Source organism: Lacerta agilis, chromosome 1, assembly GCF_009819535.1.
Source record: "Lacerta agilis isolate rLacAgi1 chromosome 1, rLacAgi1.pri, whole genome shotgun sequence".
Classification (NCBI taxonomy): domain Eukaryota; kingdom Metazoa; phylum Chordata; class Lepidosauria; order Squamata; family Lacertidae; genus Lacerta; species Lacerta agilis.
The window spans coordinates 32,663,321-32,680,579 of record NC_046312.1 but is presented as its reverse complement, the minus strand read 5'-3'; the positions used below and the strand labels follow the sequence as shown (position 1 = coordinate 32,680,579).

Genomic DNA, 17,259 nt, shown 5'->3' with positions numbered 1-17,259 from the left:
GCATGCTGTTCTGGGGATTCACCTGACCCAGCTGGACCAATTTTGGGGTCCAGGGGGGGAAGGAAGGGGGAATCTCCATTGTACAAGTGGACGTCCTTGTGTGAGCTTCTACTGACAGGGCTTATTAATTGAATCCCACCCATGGAAAATATGTGATCACACCTCCCATTAATAAAGTTGGTACCCTGCATGTGGGTGTGCTGGGTCTGTGAACCCCCAAGCAGGGAAAAGGATGAGACTAGACAGGGGTCCCTACAGATGGGTGGGACACCTAAGGTACCCAGAAAAACCTAGCCTTTTAATAACAGCTTCATCAGGTGGGATAGATGAAGGCAAGAATTGGTATCTGGCTAAGGCAGCAAGACATTCTGAAGGCCACACACTTCAGATGGCATCTGGGCTTTGCTTCAGGCAGCAAAAGGTCTTGGGCCAGCACTCACTCCCCAAATGCTGCCTACTCTACAGGGAACCATTCTTTCTTTGAAAGGCTGTCCCTTTTAAAGACAGGGGCCGCTAGAACAGAGAGCAGGGGGCTTGAAGTTGCCTATTGGCCATTAGCTAGCATGTGGACAGCAGAGTGAGCAAGCACCTGGTCACAGTCTTCCCCTATGGTGAGACATTGTCAAGAGCCCTGTAGTGCTGTTGGGATCGGGTTTGGATTGGCAGGTTCTGAAGCAGCAGGAGGAGGAAGTAATGGGGGTCGGCCCTGAATGGTGGGAAGTTGGGTTGGAGGAGGAGGACCTCCCCTTTCCACCCTGACTTCAGCTGCTTCAGAAGGGGGGGGGGGTAAGAAGAGGTGTTGGATAAAATTAGAAGAGATTGTTACTAATAATACATTAATAATACATACATACATACATACATACATACATACATACATAGAATTAAATAAGTGGGAATAGAAGTGAAGGGAGTAATAGCAGAGAGCTGCTATATAGGAAGAAGACATGAAGCAAGGAGAGAAGATTAAAGAAACAGTTTGGGGAATAAGGTTAACTGAAAGAACAGGATCAAAAATAACGAGTTGAGGAACAATACTTGGAGGGGGATTTGGGAGAGGGGAAATTAAGTATCTGGACCAGATCCAGGCACTCTTGGAGGAAACCGACTTTCTAGATCCATTTCAGTTAAGGTTTAGCCCTGGTTTTAGCACAGAAACCTCTTTGGTCACCCTATATGATAACCTCTGTTGGTAGAGAGACAGGGAAAATGTGTCCCTGTTAATTCCCCTTGACCTCTCACTGGCTTTTGATACCATACTATCCTTATGGAGTGGCTGTCTGAGTTGGGGGGTGGCAATGCTTTGCAGTGGTTCTGGTCCTACTTGGATGGTCATTTCCTGAGGGTGATGCCTGGGGAGTGCTCTTTGGCCCCATGGAACCATCAATGTGGGATTCCTCAGGGTTCAATTTTATCCTCCATGCTCAACATTGACATGAAACCAGTGAGTGGCATCATCCGGAGTTGTGGAGTATGCTGCCAGCAATATGCTGGTGCCACACAGTTCTACTTCTCCTTTACATCTGCAGATGTGGCAGTGAATGTGCTGGGCTGTTGTCTTGCCTCAGTAAGGGACTGGATGAGAGCCACGAAACTGAAATTCAATCCAGATAAGACTGAGGCACTGTGCCTCTGCTGTTTTTGACCTATAAAGCCTTAAATGGCTCAATACCACAATACCTCTAGGACCACCTCTCTCCATATGAACCAGCCTGGACCCTGCGATCATCATCTGAGGCTGCTCTTCATGTGCCTCCTATACAAGAGATATGGAGGGTGGCAACACAAGAATGGGCGTTTTCTGTGGTGGCTCCGCGTTGGTGGAATTCTCTCCCCAGGGAGGCTCGCCTGGCACCTTTGTTACATACCTTTAAGTGCCACACAAAAACATTCCTCTTCTCCAGGTCTTTGGCTAATTACACCATCTATGGCCCTTTCAACTGTGTGGGGGGGTATTGGTTTGCTAGTTACTATGCTATGTATTTTTGTGTTTTTATAAATTGCCCTGTGATCTTCAGGTGAAAGGCGGTTAATAATAATAATAATAATAATAATAATAATAATAATAACAATACCCATCTCCTTTTACAGCTTCTGGTGAAGCAAATTATGGTGGACCTAAATCATACTTAAATCGGCCCTTGAAAACCCATGCTTTAAGCTACAATGGGGATGGTCCCATTTCATCTTAAAGAGCTTTTGGGAAAGAACTGGTGTCGTGTTAAATTTGGAAGTGCAGAGGCTCATCATGACAGTCTCTATAGTCATGCAAGAAGGAGTCTTGATCTATTACTGTGTGTGTACACACACACACACATCAAAGACCAGCAGTATATAGCAAAACGCCTGATGTGTTAAGATCAGCCTGGATGCTATCCTTTACATAGTTTCCTGGAAGTAAGTTCCATTGCACTCAGTAGTGCTTACTTCTGACTGCAAACGCCTGGAGATTTGACAAAGATCTTCAGCCAGCTTAATTGCAACCTTTAGCTTTTAATAAGAAATGTAAACAATCTTGCAAAGGGGTTGTTGCCATTGAAGCTGAAATTGGTATAGGAACTCCATCCAACAAAAGAAACATCTAGTCTCTGCTTAATTATTTTCCTCATTTTCTGACTTCCTCTATGTGAATCTGTCACAAACAAAATTATTCATTTGAAGAGCAAGGAGTGATGTTTCAGCCCCCAAATGCTATTGGGAGTGCTGCTTGTGTGCCTTGAACTCAGCTGGTGAACACTGCTTGCTGTATATCATGCCTGAACCCAAGACAAGTCCTGGCTATAGTTTTGCGGTCTGGTGCAAGTGAGGTGGAGAGTAATAGGGATTGGATAGCTGCCACTGCAGCTACTTAGCTTGAACCCAAATACTTCCTGGTTTTAGCAGGGGGGCAGATAAAACACCAGCTTTTGTGGGGGGCTGAGTCTAGAAGTAACATCCAAAACCCATTTTGCTGGAGTTAAGGAGCCTGAACAGAGGTGCTCCTAGAACCAGTTGGGAAACATGGGATCCTGTGAAAAAGGAGCGTAAAAAGAGAGAGAACCCTTTGCCTTCCTCTTCTTCTCTACGAAAATAAAACTGCAGTTCCACACTTGTCTAGATTTTGATGCTGATATAAACCTAGCGTCACATGAACATGCCCAGGTTTCAGTGCTGATAAACGCAGGTTGTTTTGATACCGTTTTCTTGATTTGAAGGTACAACTAATTTTAAAGATGCAGTCCCAGTTAAGAGTTTGAAGTTTAACTGATTTAAATACAATTCCTACTCAAAGTGACTTCTTTTACCCCTCTTTTCTTACCCTCCCCCCCCCAAAAAAATCAAAATGTACTTCATGAAACTATTGTATATGAAGCACTTATTAGCCATAATTAAATGGACAATATGAATTTACTACGTCTTTAGGACTCTGGCTTGTTCTGGTTTAGAGCAAGATGATTAATGCAAATACATATTACTTGAGATAACCATTTAGCAGCTAATTTAGCCAAATTTATTACAGCAGTTAGAGGTTTTTCATTTTAGCAGACGGAGACAAGGACATGCCAAAAGCAGAGATGTATGTGAATGCACACTGCCCTCTAGTGTGCAAGACTTTGCCAGATTAAGAACAAATACAGAGGAGAGGAAGAAGTACGAGCTGAAGTCCTAAGAACAGCAAACTCGTTCTTTAAATCCATGCCAAACACACACTACCTCATTCCAGCGGGTGATGTATAGCTTTCTCCCCTTTCACGGAGACAAACGTATCTAGCTACATAGCCTGTTTTCCATTGGCAAGGTGCCGGTCTGAAGCACATTTGAACATCTGTACGTATATTTAAGCATTTTTCAGCACAGTGATTGTTTTCACTTGTCCTTCCGTTTCTGGACCAATTTCAGACACCGTGCAGAGACTTTTGGCTTTAACACGCTCAATTCTTCGACTCCCTTAGGCCACAGTTCCTTCTGCAGCTCTTTGGTGGATTTATTTTGCTCTGGTATTAAGCAAAGTCTCAGCAGACATTCCCCCTGCTGACCATTGGAGATTTGGTTCATCTGAGGACTGTAAATTCTGTTTGACAAGATCAAAAGAAACAGATGTGTAAGTTCAGTAGTTGATATCGCCTGCAATGAAGAGGAATGATCAAAGAACTAGGGTACCGTATCTTCCCAAACCTTTCAAATAGCCAGAATCTCAAAGAGGTTTACCCAGGAGCTATGAATAAATCACATAGAAATTTAACTTTTTAAAAAACACACACACACACACACAATTTGATGTTGAGTGCATCGGAAATGTCCACACAGGATTCTTTGCTCAATGAGTTCGTGGAGATTTGTACTCCTTTTTTGCTGCTCCTCACTTACATGAGCTGCCAAAAGCAGATTAAAATTGCAGTACGGATGGAGGTGAACCTCTGCTTCTCTGTCAGGTCTCTAGGAAATGGCTGGATTTATTTGTCATTGTAATGCTTTTTATTAAATGTAGCAGGACAAAGGCCTCCCCTCTCCCTGTATATGTGTTGTGCTCCCTTTGTGGGGAAGAATCTCCTTTAAGTGCAATGCTAGCGCCATTTCTTTGCTCCTTTTGTTTCCCTCAATCCAGTGCTCAACAAGGGTCAGTGTGTAACGAAGTACTACCGCTGGATGCAGAAGAATGGGGGGTATATTTGGATACAGTCGAGTGCCACCATCGCGATCAATGCCAAGAATGCAAATGAGAAGAACGTCATCTGGGTCAATTACCTTCTGAGGTATAGCTTTCTGTCAGTTCCGTTATCTGCATTTTTGTTGTCACTGCATGAGTCATGTTGAATGGGCAATGTCAAAGAAAGAACAGAAGGAAGTGAATGTTCAGAAGCAGTGTCTACTGGTCGTAATAGAAAGGTGTTCATAGGGTTGCTTGATTCTGGACATCTCTCAAATTCCCGTCTTGCCTTCTCTTACTAATGGCTTTATTACAGAGCCTGGTTTACAGCCAGCCCTTGCTAGCATGCTATCTTTGGCTGTCATAGCTTCTTATTGTATGATTTTCCTAACATATTTTTAGCATATGTCCCCGTCAGGTCATTTTTGTTCACTTGTAGCTTCAGAAGACCTACTTATTGTAGGCATTTTTGGAGTTCAGAAGCACTGAGAGTATGGGTGAAATGCTAAGATTGCAAGGCCTATAAATTGTATATAGGAAAACACCGGGCATGCTTTTCCAGGAGAATTCTAAAGTTGGCAGTACCTGCCTGAGCTGAGTTCTTGGTAGATGGCAAACAATGTAAAGAGTTCCATTTTACACGGGGTCTTCCCTTCCCAATATTGGTTCTGTTATCTGTAAGATGGAAACAATAATGACCATTCAGATATCGAGTTGTGGGACCCATGGAATGAGACTTGTAAAGTAGTGCACAGTAACACCCCAGTTCTAAGCATTTCTTTTCAAAAGTCCTGCTGGTTGCAAGAAGGCTCCTTAGGAATGGGGTTTTAAATAGAGATACACAAATGGGGGGGGGGGACATGTGGAATTGTTGAGGGTGACAAACAGGTCATTTGTTGCCCCTTTCAATCACTTTGAAGGACGGCTCAGTTTATTTCATCGCTGGAGCAATGGATGGGAAAGGGATTGCACGTTATAATCAGCCACTGGTATTCTTCAGAGCAATGTTGTTGATGCTGCTGCTGCTGCTATTGCTGTATTTATATGCTGCCCATCTGCCTGGGTTGCCCCAGCCACTCTGGGTGGCATCCTTACCTAGAGGCAAACATCTCTACAAGAGTTATGCAAAGTTAGAGATGGAATCATCATAAGATGTCAAAAAAGATTTGAAGGGGGTAACAAACCGTGCACTCCAAAGATGGGAATGACAGAAAATGTTTTTGTAGAGACGTCAGCACAATCTGGCTGCTTGGTTAGCCACAAATATTCTGGTACTCATACCTGAGCAGTAGCAGACATTCAGGGTAGAAATATTGATGGTAACATTTAAAAGAAGTTTCCATAAAACTTCTGCTGTGAAGAGCTGGAAGGAGATAACCTGTGTTTGCATGTTTGCTTTGCTCTGCTGTTTATTTGCATGTTTTGCTCCAGAGAGTTGAGGAAAAGCAGAGATGATCAAGCTCCAAGTCATAAATTTGTGTTCATATTTGCCATCTCTTCTTCTTTAGCAACCAAGAATATAAGGACACTCCAATGGATATTGCACAGCTCCCTCATCTGCCAGAGAAAACCTCAGAGTCCTCAGAGACCTCCGATTCTGAATCAGATTCAAAGGACAACTCAGGTAACATAAGCATTCAGGTTTTGTTTTGTTCTTGTTGTTGTTGCCTTGCATCTTAAAACGGTCTCTGGCAGGAAGGTGGGGAGTTGGTTTTGCTTTTTAACTTCACAGCATCAAAAAAGGAAAGTTAGGAATTATAGTCACAGATTTATCAGTTGATCTTGCAATTCTTATGCTACATCATTGCCTAATGGCACTTTTGAAAGGTAACAAAATATATCCTAAACCTATAAATTCAGAGTACTCATGCTTCTTTGAATTATTCACAATTTGCATGACTTCTATGCATCCAGCATTATTTATTTAATAAAAAACCATTTATATACTGCCAACTCATATAAAGTATCATGGTGTGACGAACCACAATGCATACAAGGCCAATAAAGCATAAAACACTAGAAAAACAATTCAAAATAATCATTCCAATACCTGGCTAATCAAGAAAGTTTAGCCAGGATAAAAAAGTGTCCAAGATATGCCTGCAAGTATTTAACCCCTATTTGTTTGAGGGTTTGGAATACAATTATAGTTCTTAACTTCCAGTGTTGATTTGTTTCTTTTTTATATCAGCACAGTTTGGGGATATTCGGGTTTGTTTAGACCTGAACTGAAACTTCTCAGAAGAAATTTTGAGAGAAGAAAAATGATGAGAATTATCATTTAAGGTGCCCTACGCCACCGCCCCCCTCATCTCAAAGGATCATTTTGCTGAATGCTGTCTGTCGTTTTTTGGTGGCAGTCACAATTCCACACAGACCTGTCACCCTGCGGTGCCCTGGAACATCACTAGGTCTGGAGCATAGCAGGAAGGTGAAGAACAGCACCCGGGCAAAACTGCCCAATGAAGCCCAACGAATTTCCAGGATGTAGAGAATGCTGAGGTGTCAGCTGAGAGGAGAAGGAAAGTGGAAGTGAAGTTAGGAAGAAGAGGGAAGTGGCCTGCTCTAGCACTTAGCAGCTTGTAGTCAGCATCCTGGAAGAAAAGACAGGGGCTAAGGGGCACACATGCCATGAATTAAAAAAAAAAAAACACAACCTCCCCCTTCCGTTTCAGGAGAAAGGAAAAGGAAAAGAATATATTGCCCCCCCCCACACACACTATAAAGCAAGGGCAGGAACCTGTTTCAGCCTGGGAGCTGCATTCCCTTCTGGGCAATCTTCCAGGGGCCCACAGGTGCTGAATTGCACCAAACACTGGGGAGGGGGGGAGCTGACGTGTGACATCACTCGGATTGTACATTGCATGTGACGTCAGGCCGTGCTTCTTTTGCAACACAGTGCAGCCAGGGTGACACTCCCCCAGGCTGTGCAGGGTCAGGAGATGCCGGGCAGCCGGGGGCGACTTCCTGTCAGACCTCCTCAGCCTCCTCGAGATTGGGGGGAGGGGGGACCCTTCCCACCAAGCATGGGGGCGCCGTAAAAGCCTCCACGCCGTGGAAATGGCGCCCCTGCATGGGCCACATTCCAGTGGTGGCCAGGGCCAGAGAATAAAGTGAGCAGAGCAACAGAAGTAACTTTTACCTTTGTGCAATAGTGGCAGCCAGGAAGGAGCGGAAACTCCAGCCCATCCTAAAGCAAATGCTTCCACTCCTCTGTCGTGGCAGCCCACGGAGCTGCCACTGCCACTCAGAGAGGAGAAGCCTGATTTCCAAGAGTCAAAAATAGGCCTGGAGAAACTTCTGCTCTTGCCGCTATCTGCATATCCTTGTCCTCTCGCAGTCACAACAAAGTATCACCAAATTGTATGTTACGTTATCTATTGACACTGTGCCATTCGAAGTCTGTTCTCGTTTCGTTTATGTGACATAAAGGTACCCCACTTCTACTCACAGTCCAGAGGGAGATGAAGGGCAGCCAAATCCCTCTCAGCTTGATACTTGCTGTGGTTTCACACATGAAAGGAAATGCATTGTGCCAGATGCTGTTGCCAGAGAAATTACCGGTAATAATATCTCACTGGCAACTAGGCCTCTAAGTGGGCTTTAAATCTTGCCTTCTTGTTCTTAATGGTGTTTCTGTGCTTTTCTTTCCGTTCATCAGAGGACAATGAGAATTCAAAGTCGGATGAAAAAGGAAACCAGTCGGAAAACAGCGAAGACCCCGAGTCAGATAGGAAGAAGTCTGGGAACCAGTCAGATAATGAAATGAACTGTAACGATGATGGCAACAGCTCCAGCAACCAGGACAGCAGAGACAGCGATGACAGCTTTGAAAATTCTGACTTTGAGAATCAAAAGGCCCCGGAGGATAGTTTTGGCACTCTTGGTTCTATGCAGATTAAGGTGGAACGCTACGTGGAGAGTGAATCGGACTTGCGGTTGCAGAACTGTGAATCGTTGACCTCAGACAGTGCCAAGGACTCGGACAGTGCAGGAGAAGTCAACGCCCAGTCTTCCAGCAAACATCAAAAGAGGAAGAAGAGGAGGAAAAAGCAGAAAGGGGGCAGCATGACCCGCAGAAGGCTGTCTAGCACCTCAAGCCCCAATGGACTTGACTCCGCATTGGTGGACCAGCCCCAGCTGCTCTCATCGCCAAACAGTGCCTCAGTGCTCAAAATCAAAACGGAGATCTCGGAACCTATCAATTTTGATAACGATAGCAGCATTTGGAATTACCCTCCCAACAGGGAAATCTCAAGGAACGAATCTCCCTACAGTATGACCAAGCCCCCCAACTCAGAGCACTTCCCTTCCCCCCAAGCCAGCAGTAGTTTACATGTCTCCATTCCAGACTCTGTCCTCACCCCGCCAGGAACTGAAAATACTGCCAGCCGCAAATCTCAGTTCAGCACCTCATCCACCTCCGCCTTGGCTCCCGTATCCTCTGACCCTTTGTCACCACCTCTGTCCGCATCTCCACGGGACAAGCATCCTGGAGGCCCCAGCACTTCCAACTCTTTGTTGTACACTGGGGACCTGGAAGCCCTCCAGAGGTTGCAAGCAGGCAATGTGGTGCTTCCTTTGGTTCACAGGGTAACTGGAACCCTTGCTGCCACCAGCACGGCTGCTCAGAGGGTCTATACCACTGGCACTATTCGGTATGCTCCAGCTGAAGTTACTTTAGCCATGCAGGGCAATCTCCTCCCCAACACCCACGCTGTTAACTTTGTGGACGTTAACAGCCCCAGCTTTGGCCTGGATCCTAAAACACCGATGGAAATGCTCTACCACCACGTTCACCGACTCAATATGTCAGGACCGTTTGGAAGTGCTGTGAGCGCGGCCAGTCTGACCCAAATGCCTGCAGGGAATGTGTTCACAACTGCCGAAGGACTCTTCTCCACTCTTCCGTTTCCTGTGTACAGCAACGGCATTCATGCCACACAGACACTGGAGCGGAAGGAGGATTGAAATATGACCACATACTGTGTTCAGTGTTAAACTCTGAGGCATAGACTATATTTTAATTTAGACCTTTAATTCTAGCACTTTGAATTTGAGCAGGTCAGCTTATTCTCTCAATATGATGGTCCCCATTTCACCCCCCCCCTTTCTCTTTAACTTGACTTATTCTTTCATGTAAAAGATTTTTTTTTTGCCTTCAGAGAGCTGAAGTACCAGTTGCCTGCCATTTTGTCTTCTTCCGAGATGTGTATTTTTTTCTTCCTTTGCATCTTTATTAAGATGCCTTTAATATGTGTATTGCCTCTGCCATAGAATACTCAGTGATGTGGTAAAGAGATTTTAAAGTGACAACCATTGGGTTTACTTCAACATGATCTTGATGTGATCAAGATTAAAAGAAAAAAGCATAAAACAATGTGCCCTGTTTGACTAAGTCAAATGAAAAGGGTTTTTTTTTGTTCCTAATTCCTTTAAAAAAATAGGGGATAGTATTTTAGAATTTTATGCAGAGTTTAATTCACTTTTTATGGTTAAGATTTTCTTACTTGCACATACAATAATTTGGGTTCTTAAAAAAGTTAATTTCTGGCCTGTGATTAGAATATTAAGATGGACTAAATGTTAATTACAGAAACGTTAACTTCATTTCTAAAACCATGGTGCTATCATTTATTAATCTGTAATGTCTTCACAATACGCAGCTTGTGGGCTGGGTTTTTTGAAAGGAATGTCTTCTGTACTAGTCTATAGTCAGGTGCTGCAGTCTCCTTGGTTAGTTAAGACAAAAGCCCTCATTAACATTTGCTGCAGGACTTAATTTTTTTACCTCCAAACTAACAAGCATAGCCTCATATTAAATTTAAATGGATCTGGAAGCCTTTTCTTTTTTGGTAAATGCATGTTAAATGAACAAGAAAACTCAAAACTGGTGTGAGGATCAGTGTTTGGTTGTTGTTTTTTTATTTATAGGTTTTTACTGTTTTGCTTTACTTTATTTTATTTCTTTCTCAGTGTAACTGAGGCTAATTTTACAACTCCCAAATAACACTTCAGAGTAAGAGGGGAAATATATATATATATATTTAACATGTTTTTTATTTTTTCATTTAATGTTATAGAGGGAAGGTTGTATTTTATTTTTAAGTTTTGCTCATTGATTTGTCTTTTGTAATCCCCCTCCTTCTAGTGTCGAAGCCAATATGTTTTAAAGAATGGGTTAATAAGCTTGAAATAGATAACTGCAACTAAAAACTGCACATTAAGTATAAAAAAAACAAAAGAAAAAGAAATCTCCTATTTTGTCTTTGTTGCCAGAAATCAATGTAGTGTCAAACACTCCAAATGACTGTCAAGTATAAATTCTTCTTCCACGCCCATCTTTGGCAGCTGTTTGTTAAGGCATCTAATAACAGATGTGAGAACTGTAATGTGTACAATGTGTAAGTGTCCTTGGCTGTCAGTCCCATTGCAGTTTCAATGTGTGTTACTATATGCAGTATATACTAAGCTAATGTAGTTGTTTTGTCCTTTGTCTTCTCTGTGCTTTATCTCTAGTCTGGAGTGGTTAAAGTCCCATTCCTACAGTCCTAGTGAACCAGTGATTCTTGGGGGTTAGTGGTTTTTGTGTGGTGGCCTTCCTCTGTAATGTCACCTTATGCTGCTTCCACTGTCTGTATACCTTTTCATTTCTGCTGTTGCTTTGCTGTTGTGTATTCTCAGACCTCTCTCTCTCTCTATTTCTCTCTGTCTTCCTTCCCTGCCTTCACCTTTTCTCCCGTTTCTTCCTCTTCTTCTCTTTTCCCATTCTCAGAGATAAAAGACTCTTAACTAGCTCAAGGTTAATGGAGCCATTCCCCCCCCCACAGAGGAATTCTGGGTATGTCTTACTCTTACAGTGTGCATCGCACAATGCACTCAAGGGTGATACTTAGATATATTAAGCAAAGTGATGCCATATAGCCTCAGTTGTTAACATTTCCAGAGTCCCTTGTGCTCTAACTGTAAGTAGAGGGTGCATTTCTTTGGTTTTCTCCCAGGTAGGTTAATGGAGTAATATACAGAGAGCAATTTCAAGTGAGATAGAAAATTCTTGCAAAGGTCAGCAGGCGTTGTTAAAAAAGGGAACCTGAGCTTAGGATTGTCATATACATATATATAAATATTTACATATATGTGCAATGTTAATGTAATTTTAACTCAGCTGGTCTCTACATTTTGGATAACATACGTGTTGTTGAACCAATTTCTAGTACAGTTGGTATAGAATCTGAGGGGCAGGTCTGAGGGAGAGTGGAAAGGAATAATGTCCCAAAGGGGCATATTGGATGTCACAAATTTTTGATAATGGTCTTTTAAAGAGTTAGATTTGAAGGATGTTTAAGTAGATTTCAAGGCCAAGGGAAGCTGATTTGGGCTTACCCTTGGAAGCTCTACTCTAGCTATTGAACAATCAAAGGAGTGCACCTATCAGCTACAAAGAACAGCTAGACAGCTGTTGTTGTTTTAATTTTATTTTTGAATAAATGTTTCTGTGTTGTGTCAAAATGATTTCTGGTGATTTAAACTAACAGATAATCACAGCTGCTGTCTAAATCCATAGTGTTTAAAATTACAAAATGGAAAAAAAACCTTCATTACCTGTGAAGACTGTGTCTGTGTTTTTAACTATTTCTTGTACAAATATATGAAATCTTTTATGAGGAGACTGGTGCCAAGTAGCTGAATAAAGGGGGAAGGGATTCTGTTCGTATAAATCTTAGCAGTGTTACCAACTCTACAATATATAAAAAAATTAAAATGTTAAAAAATGACAGCTATGGTACATTTATTTTGTGTTAAACTAACCGAATCTAACTTCTTGAGTGCCTGGCTTATTCGAAACACTTTTTTCATTGATCATTGATAATGCTGCAAATCAGAAATGTACATACTTCATTTACAACAGGGTTCTTTTTATACTTTTGTAGATTCTCATACATGTCATACATGGTTGTCTTTATGTAACTTAATTTTTTTTCATCCTGCAGGTGCCATTTTCATAATAAACTTCTCTTGGATTTGTTACTATCTGGCATCATTTCTTTTACATATGATCATCCTGATTAATTAATGCTGGTAGTATTTGTTTGAGCAGGGTACCTTGTTTGATAATTTTTATTAAAAAAGCTAAAACCTATTAAAAAAAAAGAGGGCATAACTAGATTATTCTTAAAGCTTACAAGCTATTCAAAGAAGCTACGTAGATGCAGGCTCACAATGCTAATCCAAATACTACACCAAACATGCCGCCATCTTAAATTCTCAGCAACCCCAACTCATTCTCATACTGAGCATTTTATGCACATTATCAAAGCTGACTAATAGACTGGAAATGTTAACAGTTATAAAAGGTGTGACTTTATTTAATGATTACACACCAGAAGAGGGCAGCTCACATACATTAATCACATAAAATGCACTTTATATTTTCATTTATTATACTCAACATTGTTATAACCAAACTCTTCCGTCACTCATGTTCTATCTAGGTTCTTGATTTTTCTAACAACTTTCTTCCTCCAGAGTGGAAAAACAACTAAGTCATTGGTTTCATATATGTTTATTGGCCAGGCTTTCTGGCAAGCAAACTGAGGGCAGAAGAGTTTGCCAGCACACAAAACACAGGCCTTGACTTCAGAGTTAAGTCACATGGGATAGGCCTCAACATGCAATGGAATGGTTTACTCTTAACAGATGAACAATACATGCTCAATGGTTTTGTGACTGTAGCAGGGAGGTGATAAGCCCCAGAGTTAATACAGGACATTGATGCTAACAGAATGGGATTCTCCTGCTTCACTCTTCTGTTTCACTGAAATTCCACAATATGGGCAATCTCATTTGCACATTTCTTTGCACAACCTTCTCTCCAGCACAAAAACAAGTATTATGACTGGTGCTGGTTCATGGCCAAAAAAGAGAGAGCTTTGTTTTGGTATAATAGAACACATGGGGGGAGGAGAAATAGTAGGAGGAGAAATAGTAGGATAATATTGTAGCATTTTTGTAAATCGAAAATTATTATTTATTACATTTTTATCCATCTCTCTCAGGCCAGTATGCTTTATCCCGCTCCTTTCTGATCCTCACAACAACCCTATGAGATAAGTTAGTTTGATAGGTGTTGGCTGCTCCAAAGTCATTAACTGGGTTGAGTGAACTTCCACAGTGGGCTCATTGCTCTAATTATGCATATGTTTGAACCTATAGATCAGGGATTCCCACTTTGCATACCTGTTGTTTTAACGACCCTAAACAAGTTATTATCATAAGCAAACATGCCCACCTCACTGCTCAACCCTAACTCTAGTTTGTTCATGAACAAGTTCAGGATTCCAGTACTGATCCTTGGTAGACTCCACTTTCTACAGACATCTCTTTATCCAGAAAACTGTCCATTTATTCTACTCTCTACTTCCTATTTCCTGCTACTTAATTCCTGGTCCATAAGAGAACCTTGCTTCTGATCCATGACTAGTGAGCTTATTTGGGAGCCTTTGGTGAGGTACCTTTTTGAAAGCCCAAGTACAATAGGTCAGCTGGATCACCTTTATCTATATGCTTGTTGACACTCTTGGAGAACTCTAACAGGTTTCTGAAACAGGACGTGCCCTTGCAGAAGCCATGCTGGCTCTACTTCAGCAATGCTTGCTCTTCTGTATGCTTGGTTATGTTATCTTTAACAATACTTTCCACCCACTTTACTTTCCACCCAATTTGCAGGGACAAGCATTGAACTAACAGGCCTGTAACTTCCAAAATTTCTCCTGGGTCCTATTTATTTATTTATTTAAAATTATTTTACATTGGCTACTTTCTAATCCTCAAGTATGCAGACTGATTGGAGGGACAAGTTACACATTTTGTTAGAAGATCAGCAGTTTCACATTTGAGCTCTTTGAGAACTGTCAGGTGGATGTCATCCAGATTTGCCAGTTTTCATTTAGTTTATTAATCCTAAAACTTGATCACTTTTCATTGCTATCTGCTGCAGTTCCTCAGACTGGGATCTACCCGATATTGTCTGTTGTGAAGACAGATACAAAGGATTCATTCAGCTTCTCTGAAATCACTTTATCCTCTTTTAGCACACCTTTGACTCTGGTCATCTTAAGCTCCAACTGCCTCCCTAAGCTTGTCTGCTGCTTCCAATGTTTTTAAAGAACGTATTCGTTTACTTATTAAATTTGAATACTGCCCTTCATCCACAGATCTGAGGGCAGTTGACAACATAAAAATACAATCTAAAAACAAAATACATAATAATAACAAGAACAAAAACCACAAACCAATAAACCTCCTTTCCCCCACCCTTCATGTTTGTCTTAATGCTTTTAGCAATGTGTTCCTCAGATTCTTTTTTTAGTATTCCTTACTGTCTACTCACACTATTTATTTATTTATTTATTTATTTATTTATTTATTTATTCCAAAATTGTGCTGTTCACCTGGACAAGAGTTCATTCTCCCCCCCCCCCACCTTTCTCGGAAGCTTTCTTGCTTCTAATAGCATCTTTGACTCTGCTCGTTAATCGTGCTGGCTTCCTCTTGGTCCTTGTTGTTCCATTCCTGATCTGTGATATACACTGTAGTCAAGCGTCTAATAGTAGGCTTTTAAATAACTCCCAATCATTTTGCAGTGATTTGACCTTAAATTTACCTTTCAACTTCCTTTTTACCAATCTCATATTGTGGAAATTTCCTCTTTTGAAATTGAAGGTAACTGCTTTGGATTTCCTTGGAAACTGGCTATTCACATGTATATTTAATTAAACAGCTCTATAGTCACTGCTCCTAACTTGTTCAGCACTTCCATTTTGCACCTGGTCCTGGGCACCACTCAAGATGAAGTACAGGGTCACCACCACTCTGGTTGGTTCCATCACCTGCTATTTTAGGGCACAGTCATTTAGGGTACCTAGAAATTTTACCTCTTCATTGTGACTGGGAAACATACATTGCCAGCGTATGTGAGGGTAGTTGAAGTAATTCATAACTGTAACATTTCCTCTTTTAGATTCTTCCTTGATTTCATTCTTCATCTCAAGATGTTCCTGGGTGTTTTGATCAGTGGGACAATAGCATGTCCCTAGTACTAGATTACTCTTGGGGCCCAGTATCACCACACACAATAATTGGATGGAGAAGTCTGTCCCTCTTGGGATTCCTAGCTTGCTGGACTCAGTGTTGTCTTTGATGTACAGAATAACACCACCTGCAGTACGCTATTCTGTATCTTTTCTATAGAATTTGTATCCAGAGATAACTATGTCCCATTGCTTCTCTCTGTTCCACCAGTGCTCTCAAGTGGCCTGGTCTGATTCCTCTTGCTTTTGTGGAATTAGCTGAGCACTGTTTAGATGGCCACAGCATAGTTCCTGGTTGGCTGACCTAACCGGTGTTCCCTGGCTTCTCTGTTTTACAGATGTGATAAGGGAAGCAAGCTTCTCATTTCACGTGTTTACAAAGAATTGGTGCTGAATTGTTCACCTTTGATTCCTTGCTTTAGTTCATTCTGTTTCTTGTTTTGCTCCCCTTGAAATGCAGTCTCAGAACTTTCTTACATATCCAGCCTTGAGGTGTTTTGATCCTTGGAGTCTATAAGAAGAAAGCTCTACAAAGACTTGCAACAACTTCCATAATTTCCCTTGTGTGGTAGTCCTGATCGCAAAGGCCTGTCCTCAGTCTTTTTCTACGTCATGTTCTGTCCTGACCCTTAAGCCTGAGTCTGTCACTAGCCTAATACACTTCCTAATTAAATAATGAATTTGCATTAACAAGTTCTACATTTTATCCATCTTTAGCCAAAGTACATCAAGTAACCTTCCGTCCCTTTTAAGGCTTCAATCCTACGTAGAGTTCCTTGGTAGTACAGTCCCCTTGAATGAATGGGATCAGGCTTCAGAACTCTCATTTCCCACTTTAACCAAGAGATGTTTAAATCATTGTTTCCTTTTAACTGGATTATAATGTGATTGCAAAATATTATTACACAGAGGCCAACTTTTCTATTCTTTCGCTCTCCTGCATGCTGTCCAGCAAAGCCAACACTTTCATACTGCATGAGAAAGGCTCAAAGTGACTCATCTAAACACAACGTCGGAATTTGTCAGGGCCCTGTGGGGGTCTGAGACAAACAGCATAGGCAAAAAAGGCCAGCAAACATGTTTCTGCAGGCAGACAATGGCCCTAAGTGCTAGACTGGACAAGATGCTCCAAGGCAAGTTGGTGGTCAGGTTCTGGAGCAATCTGAGGCCATGCAAATTTTAGCCCATGGTTGCATCATAGAGTCATAGAATTGTAGAGTTGGAAGGGATCCCCGAGGATAATCTAGCACAACCCCTGCCCCTGCAATGCAGGAATCCTGCCCACAGCCATCCCTGGATAGGCTCAAACCACCAACCTCCTGGTTAACAACCAGATGCATTGACCCCATGAGCATCTAGGGACACCTTTTCTGGTTTCTGAAACAGGAGACTGAATTGTGCTGAGTGATAGTTACAGAGAAGTTCCAAGGCATACTTGTGAATGTATTCAAGGCCAATTTCAAAAATTGGTTGCACTTTGAAAACAAGGTTATTAATTAAAAAATAAATTGTTATCAATACAGGCTCAACCGTCACCTTTTG

The 17,259-nt window shown here is 41.8% G+C and overlaps 1 protein-coding gene across 10 annotated transcripts in view; it reads left to right on the top strand.

The window, feature by feature from the left end:
* The window catches only part of NPAS3 (neuronal PAS domain protein 3), a 629,290-nt gene extending 616,632 nt beyond the window's left edge, over positions 1-12,658 (top strand). For all 10 annotated transcript variants that reach the window (XM_033143786.1, XM_033143778.1, XM_033143768.1 and 7 more), the window contains 3 exons: positions 4,586-4,733; positions 6,136-6,251; positions 8,289-12,658. In XM_033143786.1, the coding sequence (XP_032999677.1) occupies positions 4,586-4,733; positions 6,136-6,251; positions 8,289-9,598 (1,574 nt within the window). In that variant the 3' untranslated portion in view covers positions 9,599-12,658. The remainder of the gene's footprint in view (positions 1-4,585; positions 4,734-6,135; positions 6,252-8,288) is intronic.
* The last annotated feature ends 4,601 nt before the right edge of the window (positions 12,659-17,259 follow it).